At 38.2% G+C, this 25,318-nt stretch overlaps 1 protein-coding gene across 1 annotated transcript in view; it reads right to left on the bottom strand.

The window, feature by feature from the left end:
- Positions 1 to 383: 383 nt before the first annotated feature.
- Positions 384 to 25,318, bottom strand: part of LRRC7 (leucine rich repeat containing 7) — a 188,112-nt gene continuing 163,177 nt past the window's right edge. Inside the window, exons 22-24 of the mRNA XM_044440627.1 lie at positions 24,685 to 24,777; positions 20,223 to 20,297; positions 384 to 491 (exon numbers count right to left, since the gene is read on the bottom strand). Coding sequence (XP_044296562.1) covers positions 384 to 491; positions 20,223 to 20,297; positions 24,685 to 24,777 — 276 coding nt within the window. The remainder of the gene's footprint in view (positions 492 to 20,222; positions 20,298 to 24,684; positions 24,778 to 25,318) is intronic.

The raw sequence follows: 25,318 nt of genomic DNA, 5'->3' as shown, positions 1-25,318 counted from the left end.
TTTTTCTAAAGAAATATACAATCTTGAGGCAGTGTTTCTGATGGGCAGCAGAATTAGGAAAGAACTTGCGTGTGCTTCTGTGTTGTGAAATTATATGACAACAGATATAATTTAAAATGATATTTAAGCTGGGACCAATGCATAGCCAGATGCTTACAATGAAAATTGAAACATAATCACATGGATATTTATATAGTATTCTTTTCCTCAGAATGGTCTGGACTAACATATAATATTGTACATTTGGCACTATGTTTGCCATTGGTCCAGCAATTGGCAATTTATTTCTTTGATATATATAGGTATATATATTTATATATATAAATTTGCATTTAATTAAACATTAGATCTGGCTAGGCATATTTTACTATTTATAAAAATATTTAGACAGTAAGCTCACGTTGAATAACTAGGTCTACTGTATTCTGGAAACTCTTCAGTAGTAATACAGCTTTTTCATGTTCCATATGTACAAAACTGTGTCCATTTGCCTGCAACAGACAGAAGAGGTACAATTAATAACATTGTTGATCATTGTGGCTACATGGGGCATAAAGTTTAAAGATCAACTGAAATTATATAATAATACAAAACAGTTGAAAGTATCACCAGTAGCATATCCATTATTCTTTGAGTATGAAAAGCCTGTATGCAACTCATTGGGGCACCCACCCCCATGTCAGTGTAATTATTGTTAAATTACTCTCTTGTTCAATAGCAATACTATTTTTATTTGGGCTAATAATTCTTCCACTTTACAGGGCTTTGTCCCATTTCAGGCTGAGGATCCACACTGAGAAAGAAGCTACCATATTCATGCCCTCACACTGGGTTCTCTCTATGTAGAGTGTGCTACATGGGAGTACTTGACTACACATCCAGCAACTGGGATCCTTACTAGATCTGGCCTATCATGCACTATGTATTACAGAAATGTAAAACCTCAGGCCTAAAGACCAAATCAGGCCCACTTATGCTTCCCAGATGGCCATGGCCTATTCCGCAATCACTGTTCAGTTTCTGCTTTCCCAACTTTTGTCCAGTTTTTCCCCATTCTAAAAGGTTGAACTGGCTTTTCGAAGGCTTATTTATTGGCAGTAACAACTTGGTGATGGGTAACACCACCCATCCCAAAACATGCTTTTTTTTGGCACTACCCCCTTTGTGTTTGGCTCTACAGGACCATGTCCTAGAAAGTGTCTGCAAAACTAAATTCAGCCTTTGGGCTGAAAGAGATCTGCTACTCCTGACCAAATGTAATATTATATTACATTAATTACATTGATTACATTAATCAAGGCTGCTCCAATTTGCAGCTAAGAGGCCTGAGTTCAATCACAGATCTCCCAATAAGCCCTAGGACTTTGGTCACCTCTTGCACAGCTGCTGTGTGAGGACTAAGCAAGGGCCTGTGAATGTAACAGTTATTAAATAACAAAAACTACAATTTACAAGCTAGATATTCTTGAGCATGCACCAGTCTTGTGGAAAAAACACAAGAAATGCTTGTGCTTAATGCTGAGAATACCAGTGTTTTTTATGTAGAATGTATTTACATTGATTTTATGATTAAGTTTGTTTGTTTGATTAAGCAAAGTCAGTAGGGGACAGGAATAAAGAGTAAAGGATGCCAAAGAAACACAGAAGGACAAGAAACTGCAGTACAGACATGCCTGGATTATTTACAGCAGACCCGCAGAAGTCAACCAGACTTAAGACAGTCACTTGGTAGTAACCATTATGTCTGTATGAAGTAGACCCACTGAAATGAATGGGTCTTAAGATAGCTATGACTAGCAAGCCTTATTCATTTCAGTAGGTCTCTCTATATAAGGCTAACACTGGATACTATCCATTATTAAACTAAGTCTCATTTAACTTAATTCAGTGGACTTACTCTAAGAATGACTGAAACTGGATCAAACCTCAGAAAATAAAACCATGTCCAAGAGGTCCAGATATCATAAAATTGTTGATGAGAGAGACAGCTGATCATGTATGGAATATGAATTGCTGGATGCTGTGCCATTTTTTATCTGTACTTGTAAACTGTCCCAAGATGCTAGTAATGGGATGGTCTATAAAAGCTTTAAATAGATAGATAGATAGATAGATAGATAGATAGATAGATAGATAGATAGATCTGTGCTACAAGTCATCAAGGGCTACTTCATGGCATTTCTATTAGCATACTGCTGGCACAAATGAGGCAGCTCTTAAGCAAATACTGTATTTGTGTTGTGTTCTCCACATCAAAATCAAAGAGTTTTCATTCTTCAAGGTAATACACCCTGACATTTTCACTAAAATCAGGACTTAAAATTAGGATATATCCAAGGCTTCATTTAAGCCATTTTTACAAAATAATGTAGCCATCTCTGGAAGATGGCTGAATTTGACATTCTTCAAGAGCCTTTCTTTTAATTTGATATGCAATTAATTCAAGCCTTTGCTTTCAAAGCCTCACAGGACTAAAAGAAAGCAGGAGATGGTCAAGCATCCTGGCCCAAGGAACTGCCAAATAAAAACTCCATCACCACCCATCCCAATTATCCTCCATATGCAAGGATCAGAAGCCAACAAAAGGTCTAAGGTACAAATAAATTTATAAGATTTAAGTTAGGATGCACCGTCTAAACTAGTTATAGATAAACCCACCCAGAGTAGAAAATTTTCAGGTTTTTTTTCTGGTAGCATCATAGTTTGAAGTATTGAGTTATCATATGAATTTTCTCGTTCAGAGTGGCCATATTCATCGTACTCTGTAAGGGGCATACACTTAACTCTATGTAAAACTGTACATTTATTTTCCACTAGTTACAGTTAGTTAATTCAAGCATTTCCTAGTTCTTCCTTTTTATTTTCTTTAATTTATTATTAACATTCTAAGATGGCTGAAGCTGTTCTCAGGCTTATTATTAGCATATTTATTAACATAGTTTACCAGTTATTCATGCATATCATTTTGTATTCTTTGCCTTAGCGTAAACATTTGATGCACATCTCAGATCGTTACCTTGGTTTTGAGCAAAAAACACTTATCAGATATTTTGATTTCTTCTTCTGATTCCTATGTTCAAGAATATTGCAAAGGTCACATATTTTCCCCAAAGTCTCAACTTTATTCTCAGTATTGCTTTATTACCATTGCTGAGAGATAATGGTCGAGCTCAGACATAAAGGCTGATATGTGCTTTGGCTTTAGGTGGACTTCAGGTGTATATGTTCCTTCCCTTCTATGTTCCAATCTTGTCACTGTTTCACTGCATAAACTATGGTTTGTTTAAAAAGTTGTGGATTCCAATTCTGGCTTGGAGGCAAACAATAACTTGGCCAATCTTCTTGTTAATGATAAATTATGGTTTCCTCAAACCAGGCAGGCAAGAAGATAAATCAGAGCATTGAAGGTGAGAAGAAAGCTGTGAATTACGTTTTAAATTATTACTGAGCCATGGCTTGGTTTTTACATCTGACCTACAGAAGTATAATGTTCATGCAGGCATTCCCTTGCTTTTCTTATTCCTTTTTCTAAACTCTGGTGATCATAAGTACAGAAAGGCATGCTGATATGCAGAAGCTTTGGTCAAAATATATGGCAAAGAAAGCTATACATTAGTCTCAAGTCTGCCATTACTTGAATGCCATCAATTTCCTCCCAGAAAAGTATTATAACAATGGGAAGATACAGCCAAGATCAAAGCAAGCAAGCAAACAAATCACCAAACCCTTTATAGTTTGACCAGCATGCCTAAAGACACTTCAATAGCCCAAGCCACATCACAAACAACTATTATAAGAGAAGTCAATTTTTAAAGGAATTTGAGATTTCATTTTTTTAACCCACCTGTCCTCTGAAGGACTCAAAAGGTAATATATGCTTCATCCACCTTATTCTCACTAGCTTGTTAGCCTAAAATCATCAGTCAGTGTGAGGAACTGAGTCTGAATCTCCTCAGCATAAGTCTAAACATTATCGCACACCAATTTACCAAGCAAATACCTTCTGGGAACAGTTGAACAAAGATAAAAAAGGGTCCCAGTGGGCTTAACGTTATGCCTAATGGATCTTTCGGATACCCACAAACAGAAATGTAATAATCCAGAACACATGAGTTACAGTGTAGAGAGAGTAGCATGTTCATGGCTCCGCATATGCTTTGAGGGAAAGCATAACTCCTCCATTTTAAAGAGAGCTGTCCCAACCATTTAATCACACACAGATGCTCTGGAAGTGGGAAAAGAAAAATAGCCTGTGCTCTAGAACCTTCCATGATCCCAAGGGGATAGCTGTATCATGACATTTAACTATTTTTATATATACAGGGTGGTAGTGAAAAAGTGCAATTCATTGTTGAAGTGTAAATTTAAGCATTGTCAAATAAGAACTACTGCTTTCCTATAACAAGACAGTAAGCAACAAGAAGAGTAATAATGAAGAAAGAGCCCACACACGAAAGAGAAAAATCTTTTATTACTTTAAATGTTGTTTTAACAAATAGCAGGAAAATAATTTAAGAGAAAGAGTACAAATTCCAGACAGATCAAAGACATTCAACAAAGCCTTGAATTACATGTGCAAAACCTCAGAGGAATATTTTCTGGTAGCCAAGCTGATGCTGGGCTCCATTTAGATTTTGGGGTGTGCATTTTTTGCAAAGGCTGATGGTCCATCTTGTTGCAGTAAATGGCCCCAAGTGTAAAAGTATCTGTCTGCATGTCCCTTTCTTATATCCTGCAAGCCTAATTTTGGCTTTGAACCTAAGGACTAAAAAATCCTAACTTAGGCCACAGTTCTCCATCCACTTACTCTAAAGTAGTCCTATTATTTTAGAGGGAAAGGAGAAAATTTTAGATGGTTTTCTGACTGGACATGAATAAACCCATTCTTCAGTTTGGCTGATCTTGATGCAGTGCAAAGGGCTGATAACATAAAAAAAAGTTTTCTATCCAAGGGGTTTATTAACAGATCAGAACTATGATCCCTAAACATGCAGCATGGATGATCTGACACATAGTATGTTGGCTAGAGTGATTTACGTTATCATAAGCAAGGCTTCTACCCACCTTCTTTTACAACTTTTACCTGAAAATCAGATTCATTTGTCTACAAAGAGCACGTGGAAATGTGGGAATGCTTAAGGATTCACTTTTATAATAGCACATGCTACAGGATGATGACACAAATGGAGGTAAAAAACTAATGAGTGTCTCCTGAAATAAATTTATTATTTAGGGCAGAATAAACTGTATTTCTCTCAAAAGTCAAGAAAAAAATAGAAGTATAGTAAAACTTGGAACCTCCAGACTTCTAAAGGTGAGGAGATATATTGTCAACCCAGTGCATCCAGGCCTACTTTGTTCCATCTTGAAGAAACACCATTACACTTCAGTTCACACAATTGTTTTCCTAAAGGTACCATCAGTACACTAGTGATATTAATATCTGATGTCAAAGTGTTATTTTTCTGCTGTAGCGCATGATGAAAATTTAAAAGAAACTATGATACCTCACCAACAGATCATATATGATCCCCTTCAAACATGAGCCTAAAATGTTGTTGCCTTTAGTAAGATCTGCATGCTGGACTTCTGAATTAGAAAGTAGGATCCTTGCACACATGTTCCATTCTTCTATGATTTGGCCTTGAAATATAAGTTTACTTGAAACGGATTTCATTAATTTATACTGTAGGAATTATTGACTTATTTGGCTTTTTAAAAAATCAGAAGGTAGCCTTCATGATGAGAAAATTCTTTGTTGGTGAGCCATATAAGTGCATGAGACAGGCAAATAATATTTATTCATAGATTCCTTAACTCAGACATTTGGATGATGTTTTATAGTGGATGATGTGAGGCAATATTTTGTTCAGGTCACAAGACCCTCAATTTGAAATGGAGATCTCCAGTGCTCTATCATGTGTACTCAGTTCCATCTGCAATAAGAACAAATATTATTTCAGAACCTTCTTTGTTATCTTTGGTTTACAAAAACAACTGCTTCAGTTTAAATTCAGTGTCAGACTTACCATGAAACCACCCCAGGTTTGTTGGCCAGAAGACAGGGGAATGACCAGGTTCTGAAATCTGAAAAAGGAAAGTATTGTGGCTGTGGTTTGGCAACTTTGCCACTGCCCACTTTACTGATCATTGGCATTTGAATGCCAACAGTTTTATACTTAAAGCCTAAGACAAAATCGATATGCTAATAAGCTGATGTAACAATTTACTCTACATGACTCAGATGTGTTTGACAGATTTACTTTCATGTTAATAATTATGTGTTGGCTAGTTTCACTCTAAATGGTGGAGATGAGAAAAGTCAGGGCTCAATGAGATGTGATGGTGACAGACCCATTTGTTGGAACCCATTTTTCTGAATCACATACAAAGCGGGGTGGGCTAAATAGACATGTTGGTAAGGGTAGCTGAGGGTACCTGCTGCATACCTTCTTGTAGCTCCTGTCTCAAACTCCCTCTCCCAGCTTAGCTTACTTTTGCTATTGAAAATTAAAAGAAATATGCCTAAAGGGAACTACCTCAAGCAGCTGTAAGGTGGGGAGAGCATCTCACCTTTTGCCCTTTCTGCTCTAAAAAATATGATCAAATTCATTTTATATGCTATTATGACAGACTTGGGTTAAACAAATGGATTTGCCAAGTACTTTCACTTTCTAATTACTCTTTAATATGATTGCACATTGAGAGAAGATGTTTCTTGAAAATAGTTCAGCATCAATGTTGGTGATGAACAACAAGCATACTCATGGGAAATAAATCAGTGACTCTAGGAACAGAAGTGGGAAACAAAATTCAACAAGTTTTGTCAAGCAATTTGAAACTGATAGTTCTGGTGTGGAAGTATTTCAAAATTACAAGCATGAACAGAAACGGTAGAATAATACTGCTGAAATGCATCTAGGTACAAAATTAAATATATGGGTCAATATGCAGTGATGTATTAATCATATGTGTATGATATAAAGAAGAGACAAAAAAAATACAATGAAATAACTTTTACTAGCAATGCCACATACAGTCCTCAGGAAACTGCGTATCAGATAAAAAGGAGGATATAAATGAAAAAGTGTCCGTTATTACCACCATTAAAACCTAGTTTAAGATGCCACCCCGAGTGGCTGTCTGCAACCTCGCACAGAGGACAGGAGGAACGCAGTGCTTGTCAATCCTCCCTGCTCCAAAAACAAGACACCACCAGCATTCCTCTTGGGATGGTGGTGCTTCTTTCCTTCCCTCCCTGCACTTCCCCTCTCCTACTGACCCCAAGGTCCTTCTTGCAAACTTGGAGCCACAACTGGCATGGAAAGAACTGCACTAGCTGTAAAAGGTGCTCTCAGTTCAGAATCCCAGCTCCAGAATTATCCTACACCCAGAGGACTGTATCCTAAATTGTTTGTAGAAAGGTGTACATAGGGATTTATTAGTAGGAATTTTTGTTCACATGTTGATGCTAGTCTCCTGCAGTAATTCCATGTCCTCCTGTTTTCCTCCAGCTTTTCATGAACTTCTCCATATACAGCAAGGAAAAACCATTCATTTTCTGATGCATCATAATCCACAAAAGAAAATTGTCGGGACTATCTGATTTTTGGGAACCCACAGTGTTTTGTGGAGGTGTAGGTATGTGATGTATATGGTGATGTTGGCAGAGGCATGGCTTCAGGATTGCCGGACAATGGCATTTTGATTCCTTTTGCCTTTGCTTTTTTATTTATCCCTCTACTCACCTACAACACACACTCCTGTTTAAGTAACAAAATGAAGGGAAGAACCTGTGCGAAGCAGCTCAAATCATTCAATACAAACATGTTTGCATGACTAAGCAATTCTGAAAGCCTGAAGGTTCACGGCTTTGACTTTGCTCTAGTGTAAATGCATGTGGCCTTGATTTGGACCGCGGTGTTTTGTGAGCCTAGTATTATATCATCCTTCTCCACCATCTGTTTATCCTCCAAAGGTTCACTATTACCAGAGTTAAAAAAGACAATGAATAGAATACTTTTTTACTTTTTTATCTGCCCTTCTGTAGGAGGGAAGTTTTAACACTCCATCCCCACAACATGATGGCCTGCAATTTTGGAGAAAAAGAAATAAACTTTGGCAGAAAGAACATGGTGGTAGGAAGAAGCAAAGGGAAGGAAGAGCTTAGACTACATCTCAGCTTACTGGAGAGGAAAGATGAACGAGGTCATTTCCCTTAACAGTGTAGGTAACAGATGGAAATTCCACTTGTACTTTACAGCAGAAGTTCAATGATTGGTAGTGCTACAACAGCTCTGTCTGGAATATCTCATAGTAAGAAAGGTTTCACAAAGTATCTGCTTTGCTATTTAAAAAATAAGTATGCATATGTAACTAAACCCTACTTCAAATCTATTTTTCAAAAATATATGAAAAAAACAACAAAACCATTAAGCGGAACATAGACTGCAAATAAGAAATAGCCCCCTTCAGCAGTATTATAATAGGTTTGCCATGTTTAGTTATGTTTTTTGACTTTCTAGTTGCTTACTGAAAATACTTATAGAATTTTGTTTGCCAAGAGCAAACTTTTTGTTTGTTTGTTCTTGTTGGCTTTTGCCTTCTAGCTGGCTTTTGCCTTTGCTACTCTCTGTTGTATTAGAAACTTCAAAGCTCACTTCACACACACATTTAACAATGATGCAACCACTTGAAAATCCAACCACATAAAGGTTGTCTCGTATCAGTTTGCCATTTGAGAACCTCCCATGCTATTCTAACTTCTGCCATACAGTTGTCTGAATTGGTTCTAACTGATAGATGCACAATATGAAGTTGACATGGTATTAATCTGGCAATAAGTTGTCCACATGAGAAGTCAACATAGAAACGAGTTCTAAAGAAAACACAGTACAGAACTGAAACCACTGTGATGCAGAAGAAGGGTGTATACAAGCTTGTAGCTGTTTTATAATTTTACAACCCGTGATTAAGAGAAATAATACTTGAAATCTCCAAAATTAATTGCAAAATTACTTCTGTGATGCTACTAGTTTTAATTGGTAAACTCCTTCCCCTTCTTGTTAACTGTAATTTCTCAATGTTATTAATTATCCAGGTCAAGCAGAGTGAATTCTGTAAGAAATTAAGCAAAATTGACCATTTTGGTTCAATTCTACATCCTTTCATTTAATAAGTACATATTTCAGACAGTAAACTTGACACCCACAAGCACTCTTATCAAGCAGATCCAGATAAAGGGAAATATGAATGAGGTTCATTCATCAAATTTACATTGATTTGTTCTGCAATCAATACACAACACCAGTGTATTCTGTCTCAGTAAAAGGCTGAATCGTTGCCTCAGATTTTGAAAATGTCAATATTCAATCCTATTATATTTTAGGCTTTTATGGAACCTATCTGATTGAGTGCACAATCCACTGGAAAAAATTTTGCAAGCCCTATTGCAATTAACAAAATTGCAGCAGACTTTTGATATCTTAGAATTTCTGCTTATTTTTTCAGAGGTTTTGCAGAACAACTTTCTGCTGAATAGTTTGGATCATACATACCTTAAGTAAATAACTTAAAATACCCAACTGCTTTTCCTAGCCACTTATATTGTTTCTTTGTATTCTGGTTGCCACAGACAACTAAACCTGAATCAAATATTTAAACTACTAATTAGCAAAATGAAAATGGTATAAAACTTTGGATATCGTTTTGTAAGCATTTCTATTTTAAGAACTTACATTTGTGAGCACTGACTGTTATGCAAGAGGGGCTGGCTTAGTACTTTGTTTGCATTTTTAATAACATTTTAGAGCACAAACCTATGGCTGGTAGATGCTCTCTACCATGCAACCATAGGAAAAGATGGAGTCCTCAGTGCAACCTCAGAAAAGCGCTCTGAGGTAGCAGTGGAGCCTCTGCTTTCAGCCCTGCCTTGACCTCTCAGCTTGTACAGTTCTTTCTCAGCCAGCTAACTTCAAAGCAGGTGGCAGAGTGGGGTTCCAGGGAGTGGTGAGAGGAGGGAGAGTCACCACTAGCTTCTGTCAAATCCATGTGAGGCCTCAGTCCCTCTTCATGAAGAAAAGAAACATTTAAGGACAAGGGGACTTCTGTACTTGATGGAATGTTCAACCACATAGAACTACACCAGTAGCCACTTATTTTTTTGTACTAGCATATCCGATAACACAAAAGAATGATTACCCTATTTTCTGATGCCACTCTTTGTTCTGGTTGTTTATGGAGAAATTAAAAGCTCTAGTCCACACATACAGCCAAATATAATGATAAAATGAACTGTACCCATGCATACTTTAGGGAGGTGTATTAGTATGAAACTCTACCTCTGTGTTAAAAATTATCTGAACATAAAATTTTGAAAATTAAAAAAGCATATACAGGCACCTTGCTTGGAACATTTCTTGCTGAAGTGTTAGTCTTCTGTTTGCACAGTGCTGTTTTTATAGGGCAAAATTCTAAAGCATCCTGACCTTGTAGTCTAAATTGATACAACTGATTCTACTATCTCATTCATGTATAGTTCTAGAGATCTTCATGGTCTATATGTGGAAGAGAATGGAAGGTATGTATTCAAAACAGCGCCCATCGGCTGCTGTCTGAAACAGTACAATTTACTTTGCAGCCACAGGCTTCTGTTGCCACTAGACAAGACCTAAGACTCCAGTCAAGATGAAGAAATTAATTGACAAATATGCCTGTGTATTTATAATTCAACTTGGTTCATAGTTGGGTTCCTTCTACCTGGCCATGGCTACCTGATTTTCTGCTACAGGAAATGACTGCTACAGGAAATACTGAATTTTCTGCTAGTAGAAATACAGGGGATGATGTAACACAGAAGAAAAGAAGCAAAACTTAACTTCAAAATCTCTCAGCATTATTGTAGTTTCTGCTATGCAATTCTGTCTTATTGCTCATCATTCATCCGAAAGCAGAAGAAATACCTGTAGGACTCCTTTAATCAGAAAATGAAAATAATCATCGTTAAGGTCTAAGGATGTGAACGAAGCACCTTCAGAGAGCAGTGGGAGAATGGTTTGGAGAGAAACCATTCTAAAACGTTTGGGTTTAATATATTGGTTTAGGGCCCTCAGATCGAGCACTGGATGAAGGCCTTCATCTTCTTTACCTGGAGTAAAAACCAGGAGTACTGAGTGGTGCTCATTCTATGTCTCCATTCTGAAATAGAGAGATTTCCTCAAGAAAGGGTATGGACAGGCTAGTCCTTTTCAGTATCATAAAATGTGAAAGAGTTTGAAACTGGATATGGTATCCATGGGAGATTATAGAAATAACCCATGAATCTGAGGTGATGGCCGCCCAAGAGTAGAAAAAGGGCTGAAGGGGTGATGGTTGAAATGTAGGGAGGACTGCATAGGCTTTAGAAGGAGTCAAATGTGCCTCCTAGAGTCCACCTGACGTCTCCAAACTTGGTGGATCCAGGACAAGGGATCTTGGTGCCTACTCTGTGTGGCAGGATGATGCTGTGTAGTAGTAGTGGTAGTGGGATTTGGCTGGTATTATGGGTAGGAAGGTCTGTGCCACTTATGAGAGGTATAAGGTCTCGAAGGTGTCTGAGATCCATGTAATGGATGCTATTTCTTGCCTTTTGGACTGAGTCCATGAAATCATCAGTGGTCTCATGAAATAGACCTGCCCTGTTAAATGGCATATCCTCAGTTCTTGTTTTTGCTTCACCAGAGAGGCCAGAGGATCAAAGCCAGGCAAAACAACAAAGACTTATTGCCCCTGCCATGTTTCAGGCTCCACATTCCACTTGGTGTCATGGAATATAGATTTCTTGTTGGGCCAGGTGGGAAGCCTCGTTTTTAATCTTGTTAGCCAAATCTTGGACACTTTGGGGAGAGAAGAGCAAAGGGATGCTACTCTATCCCATAGCATGAGATGATATCTAGCCATGGTGGCTTGATAATTTATCATCTTGATGGAAAGGGCTGAAGGAATAGAAATGGCAGCTGACTGCATCAAGGCATCTGCCTTCTTTGTCAGATGGAGTGGAATGTTTCCTCCTAGAGTGCCTTTGAGAGGACTAGACAATAATGGAATTATATTGAGGATGATGAAAGAGAAGTTTGTCATCCTTCTCTTGAACGCGATACATGTTTTGGAGTCATTGAGGTGGAGAGACCACTTATGTTGGAGATTTCCATTCATGGTGTACTGCCTCAAGGAGTGTGGGTGGGAGTGGAATGGTCACTGGTTCGGGTCTCTCAGCATAGACCCCCACAAAAACTGGGTCTTTTGCCCTGGTAGGATCTGGCCTGGGGTTTAGTCCAAGATTATGTACCACATGAAGGACTTGAGCAGAAAATAGACCAGAGTCTTCCACAGCACGGGAAAGTCTTGTGTCGTTACCAATGCATTAGGCGGTATATTGAAGCATCGGGCCAGAGAAGATATGGCTGGCATAGAAGTATAGTGTTCACATTCCAAGTGATGCTCAATGCAGTGCAATTGGTGACTAGGCAAGCTAGAGCAAGGCAGTCACTCACGGGATGGAGCTATTTATCTAGGATCCATGGAAGCCCAGAGGGTGGAACAGCAAAGCTAGGGGCAGGCTGAGAAGAGTAATGGTCAGATCTGGTTGGGTTCCAATGAGATCCTCCATGCCTGGAGTTGACTGAGCCCCAGCACTCTCTATAGTACTACATATCAAAGTCTCATTGGCATGGAGGAGGAGTTCAGCAGGTTCTGTGGCCTTTATTGGAGGCTGGAGATTGAGAGCAGTAGCGAGGTCTAGATTGGTTGGTATGGAGGAAGACACTCGGAATCGAAGCTACAGGGGATATATGTCTCTGTATGAAAGTCAGGTCTGGTTGTGGAAAGACAGCAGGGGAAAGATTGTGGATTCCAGCCTCTGAGACCAAAGTACTTTTCAGAGGCTGAGAATGAGGCTTTTTATTGGTTTCAGTGTTGGAGCAGAAGGATGGCTCAGATCTTGTGTTAGCACTGTGTCTTCAGTACATGGGAGGCCAGTAGTAGGCAGAATATCCACACAGTTTTGGGCACTCTTACTGTTCCCCTTTTCCTTAGTAAGGGCAAACAATTTTGGAGACTTACTCCTTTTGTTCACTGTTTTCGGCTACCCCATCTTAGGTACTTTTGATGGGGGGAGGTCTAAATTTTCATCCGTATTAGTGCAAACAGGAGCACCAGAGATGGATGGGTGGACATCCTCCACAAGGAGGCTGAGACCCCATAATTCAGCCTTTGGATGTTCTGCCTGATGTCTTCTGGCCTGCTTAGTGAAAGCCTGGCAGTGGTAGTAGGAGTCAATGACATGAGATTCTCCCAGACAAAAAGGCAAAGGGAGTGGCCATCTGTAGGAGGGAGTTTACTGCCATACGCCACACAGTTGTGGAATGAGGCTTTGAGTGTCATTTTGTCTGTTTGATGAGGGTAAAGCAGGGAAAGAGAGGCTAGGAAATTTTCTTTTCTTTATTTCTTTTTTGCTTCTAGTGAGAAGATAATAGAGAAGAAAGGAACCTGATAATACAGGGGACTGAGAAGTAGACAAAGACGAACAACTTCACAAGGTAAGTGGAGGAGGCACTTCCTGATGCACTCACAAGACCAGTTAAAAAAGAACTGAGGTCTTGGCAGGAGTCCCACCTTCAAGTTAGATGTGTCTATGGGCTGGCATCCTGCTGAATACTAAGTAATCAGCTTTGGAATCTTCTTAAAACAGCTCCATGCATGCATGCAGAGCCCACATGTCGGATGCACATAAATCACAAAGAATAACATAAAGAGCTCAAAATATTTACAATATGTTGAATTAACTCAATTCTATATATTACAGATGGGTAAACTTGGAGTGGGATGTACCATTTATTAAGGATCAGGCTATAATTTTAGGAATTAGATAAACCCTCTATTGTGTTCTGGATTATTTCCAGATGAGGACTTGCCTTGCTAAACCTGGATTGAAACCTTGCATGTGTAAGGCCCAGTACACAGATATGGACAGTATTTTTCTACCCATTCTCTAAGCCCTTTTCAGAGTTTCTCTGTATGCGCATGGTCAGAAAACGACAGTGACTAGAGATGCAAGGATACAAACAATCTATGGAATAGAGAGCAGCAGACCTGGCTCTGCTTTTTTATGTTAATCCCATAATCAAAGTTCTGAAGTAGACTGACTAATTGGTTAGGCTAATCCAGTTATTCAGGATCTTGGCTACAGGCAATAGCCAATAGATGCAGCAGATTTATATATGAACAGCATGCATCTCTATGATATTCTTGATACTCTTCATACTGTAACTGACATTTGATAGCCTTAGATATGATGGCTTCAGAAAAATGTTATCCTGAGCTGCCTATAAGAGGATATACTATAAAAACTGAGATGTGATGACTAGGGCACATTTCAAATTCGATGCAATATTTCTCTTTCACCCATATCTGACGAACATGAGCAATTGTGTAAGTATTGATGTGGAAGTAAACATGCTGTGAATAGCTTCCTTCATAGAACTATCAAGAACTATCTGAAAGCTGCCATGCCACTGCTGCTAAAATTGGGACAGGGTTAAGCTCTGTCATTGCTGTCATAGAGTGCAGGTTCAACTGTTCCCTGTCATGTCATTTTCCCAGTCTGCATCAGATTCTTTTTCCTCTTCTCCAGCAGGAAGTATACATTACCATCACTGTCATTATGAGCTGTGAGACTATTTTCAGACCTGCAGAAGCAATGCAGATCAGGACAACAGTACAGCAGTTAACCTCTTTGCCTCTCCCATTCAGTTAAATGGTGCTTTTGCATAAACATAAAAATATAGTGATCCAATCACAGTTCTCCTTTTAATAGTGGCCAAACACTTGGAATTATTATAGGCAACTCTGAGCATTTTCTTTATTCCTAAAGAACAAACTATTCCAATATAACTTAGGATTTAAAGAGAATGCCATTAATATAGTTACTGAAAAATAATATAATAAGAATCCATGCCATATATGTAATTCTCAGAATCATCATTTCTAAGCTGCAACCAAATATTTCAGAGATAGGCTAATGCTACAACATTCAGAAAATTGTACTATTAAACTGTTTCATATACACTATGAAAGCAAGATAACAAGCATGCCTTCCCTTGCTGACTCATCATAATTGTACTGCCTTAAGTTGTCATGGGAAAACATTCTGATTTACAATTTTATGAAAAATGACATTTGTTATCCCAGGTAACTTTGATTCCTTACATGTCACGGAGACCGTTAAAGTAACAAAGATAGTCTGTGTTTTCTAACCCTGTAGTTGACATATTCTGCTCTGGAGTTTAGTCTATCAAAAGGACATATATGTAACTTAAAAGTGTCTGGCCTTATACACTGTGATAACCTAGAATGAAAATTAACATACTTCCATCGGTACACACCAGTGGATCCTACAACAGCTTTCAAGTTCACCCCCCTTTCCTCCATACTTCTCCCAATCCTGCAAATTGCATCGCAGCCCTTCAGACCACATTACAGGCCTACAACATGACAGGTGTTTGGCAGTGACCAGAGTCCCAACCCACGTCTGCCACTGAATTCTAGTTCTACCCTAAGGATACCTGAGGGGTTAGAGTTACAAACCACCAAGGAAATCTGCACTATTAAATCATTTTATTAACCAATCTGGTAACAAAATGCCTTTATCAAATGTGTGACAATGTTATAATAATTGTAACAAATGTGTAAAGTGAATTTGGAGGACTTGGTTTGGCAAACTGTAAAAAAGTGAAAGTTATTCATGGATTTCTTTCTCTTTTTCTATATAAAAGGCAAAATGATGGGGGTGCTTATTTTGTTAAGGGTTAGGGTACAGAAAGGAGAAGAGAAGGTAAGGGATAAAATGAGTGAGAAAAAAGGATAATGGGTACAGGTTTGCAACTATATGACAGGCAGATGTAAGAACCTCATCTGCAGGAGAAGCTTAGCTTTGCTATTTCCTTAACCACAGTGCTCTCTGCCAAACAGATATGCAACATCTGAAAGTGAACAAAACCCTTGTCAAGAACCATACATCTAACAGAAAGCCTGTAAGCTGTTGTAAACTGGACTTGCTCATGCTGTTCTACAGGCCAGTTCACAAAACTAGCTACTGTGGCAGTGAACACATTATACTGTAAAGGCTTCCATTTTTCCATAGAAACTTCCCTGCCTGTTAAGCAGGTTCAGCAGAGACTGCTTTTTTCAGAGTTGGAGTTGGCAGGAACATAGGTCAGAGACTTCTTGACAGCAGCACCAAAACTGTGCAACTCCTTCCCCTTTGCTACAGGACATCTGCTGCGCTGTTGATTATTTATTTTGCCGTTTTGGCCTTGACTGATCTACCTTCCTGGCTTCCTTTGGTATTTTTCCACACTGGACAAATAAATTTTTGCTGCATTTGTTTGCTGTTCTATTTTGGCTGATCTGGCAATGGCTGTGCTTACCTTAGTTACAGTCAGATTGGACTAATGCAAGACACTGTATGTGAAGTGGCCTTCAAAAATGCTTGGAAATGTCAGCCAGACTAGGATGAAGGTAGCAAACTGTTGACCGAGGCTGGTTATAGAGATATGTGACCCTACCAGACTTTTTCTGGGCACAATTCAAAGCACTGGTTGGGACCTATAAGTCCTATACTGCAAAAGACTAGGCTGCCCGAGAGACCACTTTCTCCTGTATGAGCCTGTCAGAGATCTGAGATTTTTAGGAGAGGCAGGTTCTTTTTTTTTTTTTTTTGTGGGGGGGAGGTTGCCATTTTCAGAGGCAATGTGAAAAGGGTCCTTCTTGTTCTTCCCAAGCTTTGGAATCCCCTGCCAAGGGATGCTAGGTTGGTACCCTCTTTGCTGTCCTTTCACTGACAAGCAAAGTTGTTTTTCTTCAAATAGGCATTTGGTGGGTAAGCAGATCTTTTTGGCTGGGTTCTGTTTTGTTACTGTTTTTCATTGCATTACATTTATACCTCATCTTTTTTTTCCTGTACGGAACCTTACTAGGTATCTTACAAGATTCTCTTCTTCTTCATTTTATCTGCACAACAACCATATGAGGTAAGCTAGGCTAAGAGTTTATGTCTGGTCTAAAGTCACCCACCAAGCTTCATGGTCAAGTGTAAGAAGCTTTAGTATTGGATGGCATATAAAAACTTTAAATGAATGAATGAATGAAAGAATGAATGAATGAATGAATTCTCCCAAGTTCCAGTCCAGAGATTCTCCCAGATCCCCCAAGTTCCAGTCCAGCATTTTTAGTATTGTCTTTTAAACTGTGTTTTAATAGATTTATTATTATTATTAAAAAGTTTTTATTTATTTATGATTGAAAACTACCTTAAGAGCCATTTTCTTGGTAGAAAGGCAGTGTACAAATAAATTATGATGACAAATGAATAAATGAAACCAATACATTTTCTAATTTATCTCTGTACTTTTTTATTTGCTTAATTCGTGTAAATTACTTTGAAAGCCTGCATGTGGCAAAGTGGCCAATGAGTACCATCATATATACATATATACATAAAAACTGACTCTGGATCAAGTCAGATCACCCTAATGCATATTGTGTCTACTGATAAGAAAGGCTTACCCAAGATAGGTGCCCATTATATATATATATATATATATATATATATATATATATATATGGATAAGCTGAATTTTATAAAGTAGAACTTATAAATAACCTTGATGATCACTTAAGTGTAGATCATGTTGCAGAAACAAGCTCAGTAAGCCAAAAAGTAAAATCTCAGTTATTATTCCTCAGATGATCCCATTTTTCTGCATGCCCTTAGTAATGGAATGTATTGTGATGACATAACTAGTGCCAGGTTTCCACTGTGAATTATGGTTCACAGTAGCTAGAGCTTAAGAGGATATCCTGGAAGGATGGTTTCCTTCTGCAGTTCTTTTTAATTCCAAAGAGATGATAGAATATTGATACTGAAGCTGCTGTCAAATAAGGCTTTGTAAAGTTATAGTTCAAACAAAAGAAGAAGGCTAGGTAACAGAGGCTGGTACATACAAAGCACTATCCACCTTGATTTGGGGAAACTGATCCAAGGATTCTATGTAGATACACATCCGGGGCTGTGCACGGTTTGGAGTGCTGGCCCTGGACATATGATGTCTGTGAGAAGGGCAGGAGATGTCAAAGCAGAAGCTCCAGGGGACATTTCTCCCACCACCATCATTGTGGAGTACACTCAGCTGGGGGATTGTACAGAATACAGGGAGACTTGCAAACATTTTAAAAACAAAGAACATGAAGTTTGCTGACCAAATTTGGCAGCAGACAATTCAAGGGTTAAATTTAGGCTGTTTGAAAGCTAAATATTACTTCAAAGTTTAGCTTTCAAACAATGTGAGTTTTAGTACTCTGTAGTGCTGAAACTGTCCCCCACATTCCTGCTCTTGCAGGATGCATCCAACAGGTCACATGCTATCTATATCTGCCTTAAATAGACAGGTGGATGGACCAGCTCAGACGGCCTGGACACAAGTGAAGAGTTGAAAACCTTCTCTGAACATATGACCCATAAAACTCCAAGGATCCTAATTTCTCTTTGCTGACTTACTTTCTTTTCCTGAAATACCGAATTGCTTCCTAATTCTGGTTTGGAAACCATTTCTTTACCTTTTCCATCACTCTATATCAGAGACAGTTGTCATCATCTTTGTTTTAAATATGCTCCCTGGCAATTTTCTTGCTCTGAAAACATGTCCTTCTTCAACATTGCAGACTGGAAAAGGACTAACATGGGACAAATCAGTGGGTAGCATAAACCAAAAGACTGAATGCTTGTTAAAGTGTCTCTGAAATGTTCACGTTAGTGCAGGCGTGCTTTCTGTTCCTAATGGTAGCTGAAAGACTGGAAAAACTACAGGAGATCTAACTTATTTTTTGGCAAATATTACCTATGCCCAATTAAGAAAAGTGAGGATATAATTGCCTTTTAAATAAATGCCTTAAGCTCAAAACAGGCATTATTTTAGAAATATGTCCAGCAGATATCTTTTAAAATATTTTTACTCTAGAGTAGACACAGCACCCCTTATCTGAATCTTAAAAGCCTCCTATCACACTGGATCCCACTGTAGATGAGCCCCTTGCACCTATTTAAGAATTAAAAACGTGCAAAATTTAATCCCTAGACACATATCTAAAGTAATGTCTATTTTGACCACAGTTTTGTAAAAGTTATTTTATCTCTTTTATTCCATATGCATAATATTGAAGAAGAGTAACAAACAGTGAAAGATAAGCATGGGAAAAGCTTAAAGCAAACAAAGAAACAGAAAATAAATCCAAAATGTGCTGCACAGGGGAAAAAAAGCATGTAGGACTCTACCTTCTCTTGGCAATAGCCTGAGCTACATATTCAGAATTTGCTTAAAGGCAATTTGCATTGGATGTATCCCTATGCTATCAGAAACATTCTATATCATTAGATACATTAATAAGTAAAAGTAAAAGAATCCAAATAAACAATTAAAAACCTCCCAAAAATTACAGTTGCTTCATCCAAAATCTCATAGCAACCTAAAAAGCAAATAAAATGTCATGTGCAAAATCATCTGGCTCTAGTTTCATCATCCACCTTATTCCCTAACAAACACAGTTAAAAGCAGAGAAAAGGATGGTGCAGATGCCTTCATTCTCTCATACGCTTTGACATTAGCTGTATGTAGGCATCTCTTCAGTTGGCTTTAATTTAAATTAAGCTAATCTAACATATACATGGAGAAGTTAAAGACAAAGTATAATATCTCAACAACTTTATGCCCAGTGAGATGTTGGACAAACTTTACAATGATTTTTCATTTAAATAAAGTAATAAATTTTAATCTCCAGCTTGAACAATCCAGCTCACATTTCAGCTAGAGGTGTTACAAATGCCCCAGCACCATCAAGCAAACAACCTGTTCCTTTCAGGTTTACTAGCTTTGCTGTCTCTCTTCCAATCACCCTGTCCTTTAAGTGGCTTGAAAATTCCCAAGAGACCTCTTTTTCCATGTCCATCCACCTCTGGAGTTATTACTACTTGTCAGGGAAGCAATTTTATCATGGCAGATTGCCATCACTGTACCTGAGACCATATGATGCTTATTTGGCCCTTGCAGGGAAAAGAGCAATAAAGCAGCATGCAAATGTGAAGAAATATTTGTACTGAAACCATGCTTTTGTTAAATAGAAGATCTGCTTACCTGAATAATCTTATCACCAGGTTGGAGCAAGTTGGATGCTGGTCCATCAGGCTGAACCCTAGTAACAAAGATACCCTATAAGTCAGAAGTAACAGAGGTTAGGATACTATCACCAAGAATAAGGCTAAAGATCTGTATTAAATAGAATGAAAGGAACTACAGGTGCTATGCTACCTATAAACCATCCCACTTGCTGAATTTTAAGATTTTTTTTATAAGCCAATATTGAATAATAATTTAGAAGTAGGAGCCTGTCATCAAACAAATACAACAGTGTAATACAAAATGCACTGAATTATAGCTAGTGAACATTCTTACATTTAGTGTACAAGACTGAAAGGTACATTGTCTGAAACCCCACTGCATATGTATATCTTTATTTGTGGCACTTAGATATCCCATCACAATCTCCCACAAAATGTGATCTGCTGCTCAACAAGTCTTCAGCTATCACTGAGAAGTCATTGTAAGTAAACTTCCCTGTGGGGCTTCTTGTGGCAATGACCACAATTCAAGCTGCAGTTTATTATTACATGTGAAGCAGCTGGGAGCAGGTTGCTGCAGTTGTTAACAAGCAATCTACAATCCTAAAGTAGGCCATGAATCTAGGTGGTTTAGAAACCACCCCAATAAGTCACCTTTGATAGGTTCACATGTACTAACAAACTGTAGTGCATCCCTATTGCAGCTTGAATTTTTTAAAAGCCTGAGCTGAAGGAGCTAGTCTCGGACCTCGTGTTGAGGACTCCCTGACTGTTGGTTCTAGGGGGTCCTCAACATCCATGCTGAGTCTTGTTTTAACATATAAAGCCCTTAATGATTTGGGACCAGGGTACCTGAAGGACTCTGTGCTTCCGTATGCACCTACCCGGCCTTTAAGATTGGGTTTGAAGGTCCTTCTGAAAGAGTCATTAGCCAAGGAAGTAAGGAAGGTGGCTAATACAAGAGGGACCTTCTCAGTAGTTGCATCCCACTTGTGGAACAGGCTCTGGAAAGCAGTTCACCTGGTGCCCTCATTACAATCTTTGTGGCACCAGATGAAAACAACTTTATTTTCTAGGCATTTTAAGAACTGAGTTTATCTCGTTAATTTTAGCAATACTGTTGTTTTAATCTATATGGTTTTAAATCATTATCCCTCAGCTGTGTATTCTTTTGTTTTATTGCTTTTTGTTTATTGTTGTGTGTTTTGATTGCTTTTATTGCTTTGTGTATTTTAACTCACTGTAATGTGCTTAGAGGGCCTTATATTCTTATACATATCAGAATATAAGTTAATAATAAAGAAAGAAAGAAAATGCAAAGGGCAAGCCCATGAAAAAAAAGAACCCACAGTAGATTGCTGTTACATGTGAATACAGTCAGTCACCAACTATTTTTTTTTTAATAAGAAGCAGCAAATAAAAATATGCATAAAAGATTCACACAGCTCATTCCATTGAAGAAGCTGGTGTAGTTTGGCTTTATATCAGGTTTCTTTCTTTTATTTTAATTCAGTTGATACAAAAATGCAACAATACAACCAAAAAATGTACAAAATAAATCAGGAGCATTAACTTAATGAAAGGGAAACCAACACAAATAAAACTAACCTCCATCATACTCAAGTGGCTAAAAGTCTGCACAGAAAGAAAAAATATTTATAGCCCATCTAAACACTCCCAGATTTCAAATTTGGCAAATCTCAAACATGACTTCAATGGAAAAAAAAACCCAAACAATTATTACTGTGTAGCAAATTGCTTCATTGCAATATATGTGGTAACTATAAGCCAGTCTTATAAATTATACAATAGTACAAAATATATTTGATGAAACCTGAAAACATAATAGGGGGATTGACAACCTCCACAGAGGTTCTATTCAGCTGACAGTGGCTGAATAGAACAGGGGATCTAATGCAATGTTCATTTCTCCCCCATCCTTTTATCCTACACATCTAATTTGGCACTGTAATACAAACCAAAGCAGGAACAGGATGTTTTGGTCTCTGTTGATCTCTCTCTCCTTTATCACACTGATGAATGTGTTGTAGTCATTTTATACAGCTAGCATTTTCACAGGAAAGTTTTTAGATGCATTTTAGAAGATTTCTCATGAGGCATTTAACCTGCCACTTTATTATGGCTTCCAGATTGTTTGAAGGATTAAGATTGGATTAAGATTATATACTTGCATGCTCCCTGCCATCCCTGCCCATGCGTTTTCTTTCACTGCCTTTTTGTATGTTCCATTATGCAACTACAAGCTGCCACTCTGGTATAACAGAATTGCAAAAATAAATACATGCATTTCTCTTCTTGCAATGCATGGAAGAGGTCCTGCAGGATGATGACATTATGTTAAGAACCTGAAAACCATCATGAGTGGGGAATTATGAGAACACACAAAGTGCTGTGAGTAGAGGATGCCCCCTCCCCCACAGTAAACATACATAGCATTGCACTCTGCCTGCTGTTCTACCTCATTTTCTCAGGCATCTCTCTAAGTCAGGGTCCTCAAATTTTTTAAACAGGGGGCCAGTTCACTGTCCCTCAGACTGTTGCGGGGGGCGGACTATAGTTTGAAAAAATATGAAAAAATTCCTATGCACACTGCACATTAATTAAAACTAAAATAAATTTTAAAATTAATTAAAATTAATTAAAATTAATTAAAATTTTAAAAAATATTTTAAATATTTTAAAATGTTTGCTCTGCTCACTTGGGCTGCAGCAGAAGCCCAAGATGAGGTGGGGAAGAGCATGTCCATATTCAAGGAACATAGCTACAATGTCCGCAGTCATCCCGGGGAAGGGGGGGAGATGGACGTGATTGTGCTCATGCAGGGAAGACAGGTGAGATCGCGGTTGCACTTGTGCAGAGAAGGCGGGCGCAATTGCAGCCATCCCTCCCCCCCCCCCGAGCCCGACCACGATCGCACCCGTCTTCTCTGCACAGGCGTGACCGCGATCGCGGCCATCTCCCCACCCCACCAGCATGATCGTGCAGGGAAGAGAGGCACGATCGCAGGCACGTTCATGCAGGGAAGGTAGGTGCGATCGCAGCCATATCCCCCCCAAGCATGATCGCGGCCATCTCTCCTGCCCCAAGCATGACTGCGATCGCGCCCTGCACGAGCGCACCTGCAATTGTGCCAGCCTTCCCACTGAGTATGCTTGCACCAGCTCAGAGCTTTTGGACTCTCTCGGAGATTGTTTTCTTGAATGAGTCCAAAAGCTCTGAGGTGGACTGGATAAAACATCATGGCAGGCTGGACCCATGTTTGAAGACCCATGCTGTAAGTCCTCACTATAAGTGCATAGTCTCACTTAAATATATTTTTTAATTATGGGTGATATTAGGTTGTGCTGTTTGTTTCCAAAATTAGTGTATGTCGCTAAATGTGGGAGAAAGGCAAATGCAGATAGTCTTTGAAAAATTAAAAGGTTAAGACAGAACTGATGCATAAAATCAAGCATGAGAGAAGAGAACAAGGGCAATTTAATGTTTAAATTTATTTCACAAATATTTAGTTTCAACTTCAAATGGTTTACTGAAAAGGACCTGCATAAAGATGCTGCTTTTGTTATGCCACTTGTCAAAGTAATTTCCAGATGTAAGAAACAAAATGTTCTGGTACATAACAGATAGCTCCAAATTGGAAAGCAGGTAGGAGTGGTAAAATTATTTCTTTCTCTAGATGCTAGGATTTATTAGCAGCAGAAGCAGATTCAGTTCAGCTCATACCACACAGTAGCTCTGATCCCTTTATAGTATATTCTCAAATATAAATGAAAGGTTATTTCTATTCCTTTGAAGAATAATAAAGTGTTGTTCTTTGAGACAAAATTACAATGGGGCAAAATGTGTCCCCCACATCTCAGACTGGCCTGGTCACCATCACCAGAGATTGCTTATGGAAAGACAAATATGCTTCTCTCCTAATTGTATGCAGAGTTTTAAGAGAATATCAATAATTTTCTGTCCTTTTCTATTCCACCCCCAGACCAAAAGATTGAAATATTTATTTATTTATTTATTTATTTATTTCACTTCTATGTTGCCCTATAACCCAAAGGTTCTCTGGGAAGCTTCCAAAGGCTGAAAGGCTTTCCTTGTTTTTATATATCACTGGCTCACCGGGGTGATTGTAATACATAACATAAGGCAAAGATTAAATAACCTCCAAATCTTCAATAACTCCAGTTCCAGTATTTGCTATTAACACAATTTTTGTGAAAATTAAATATGTTTTCTCTAAGCAATGCAAGTTTTGGGTAGGTTACTCTGTTGTATTATGTTCTTTTTTTGCTGAGTGGATTCTTATCAAAAACAAAATGAGGAAAAAACTACATTCTTATCCAAAACTTCACCCCTACCCAAAACATTCAAAACATCACAGTCTAATGCCCTCCAAATGCATGTGGAGGCCATAGACTGTGCTTTTAGTTCTCAGTTTAAAAGAGAAATTAGTGCTTACCTTATCAGAAGGTTTGAATGGATTTCCTTGTCCACTTATTCCTCCACTGATACTAAATCCAAGGCCTGGATTCTTTTCTATCCTCACACAAAACTATATTTAAAAAACATAAAGGGGATGAACTGGTGTTCATGCATGATTTTGTGATAAATGTTATCTTCAATTACTATTATTTCAGTGAGTCTATTCTAGTGAATTTAATTTATTATTTAATTGAAATGTTGTGGATTTAGTTGTATATGTTGCAATGTGGAATGTACAGAATCACATTAATGACTAACGCAATGGCATCTGTTTCTTGAAAATTAGAAACAACAGATAACATGGATATTTTGAAAATACAGAATAAGAAATGTTTTGGAAAATTTTAAAAACTTGTTATGAATATGATAATTTCAGTTAAAGTCTCAAATGGCAACTTTGGCAAGGACTTCGTATTAGAAGGAAATTTAGGAACTACAAATATAGCTAAGAGCCAAACTGTATTATTATAGTAAACGACATACTTTGCAGTTTACATACACTTTGCAGGGCTGATTCACATAACCGTTTAAAATATGATGCTTCCAGATTCACTCAACATTTTAAAGGTTTTCTGTGAAGTTCCAATTTGTGTTCACCAAAATCCCCTTCA

This window comes from Varanus komodoensis, unplaced genomic scaffold (genome assembly GCF_004798865.1).
Source record: "Varanus komodoensis strain SLA01 unplaced genomic scaffold, ASM479886v1 scaffold1, whole genome shotgun sequence".
Classification (NCBI taxonomy): Eukaryota; Metazoa; Chordata; class Lepidosauria; order Squamata; family Varanidae; genus Varanus; species Varanus komodoensis.
This window is presented reverse-complemented; position numbering and strand designations above follow the sequence as displayed.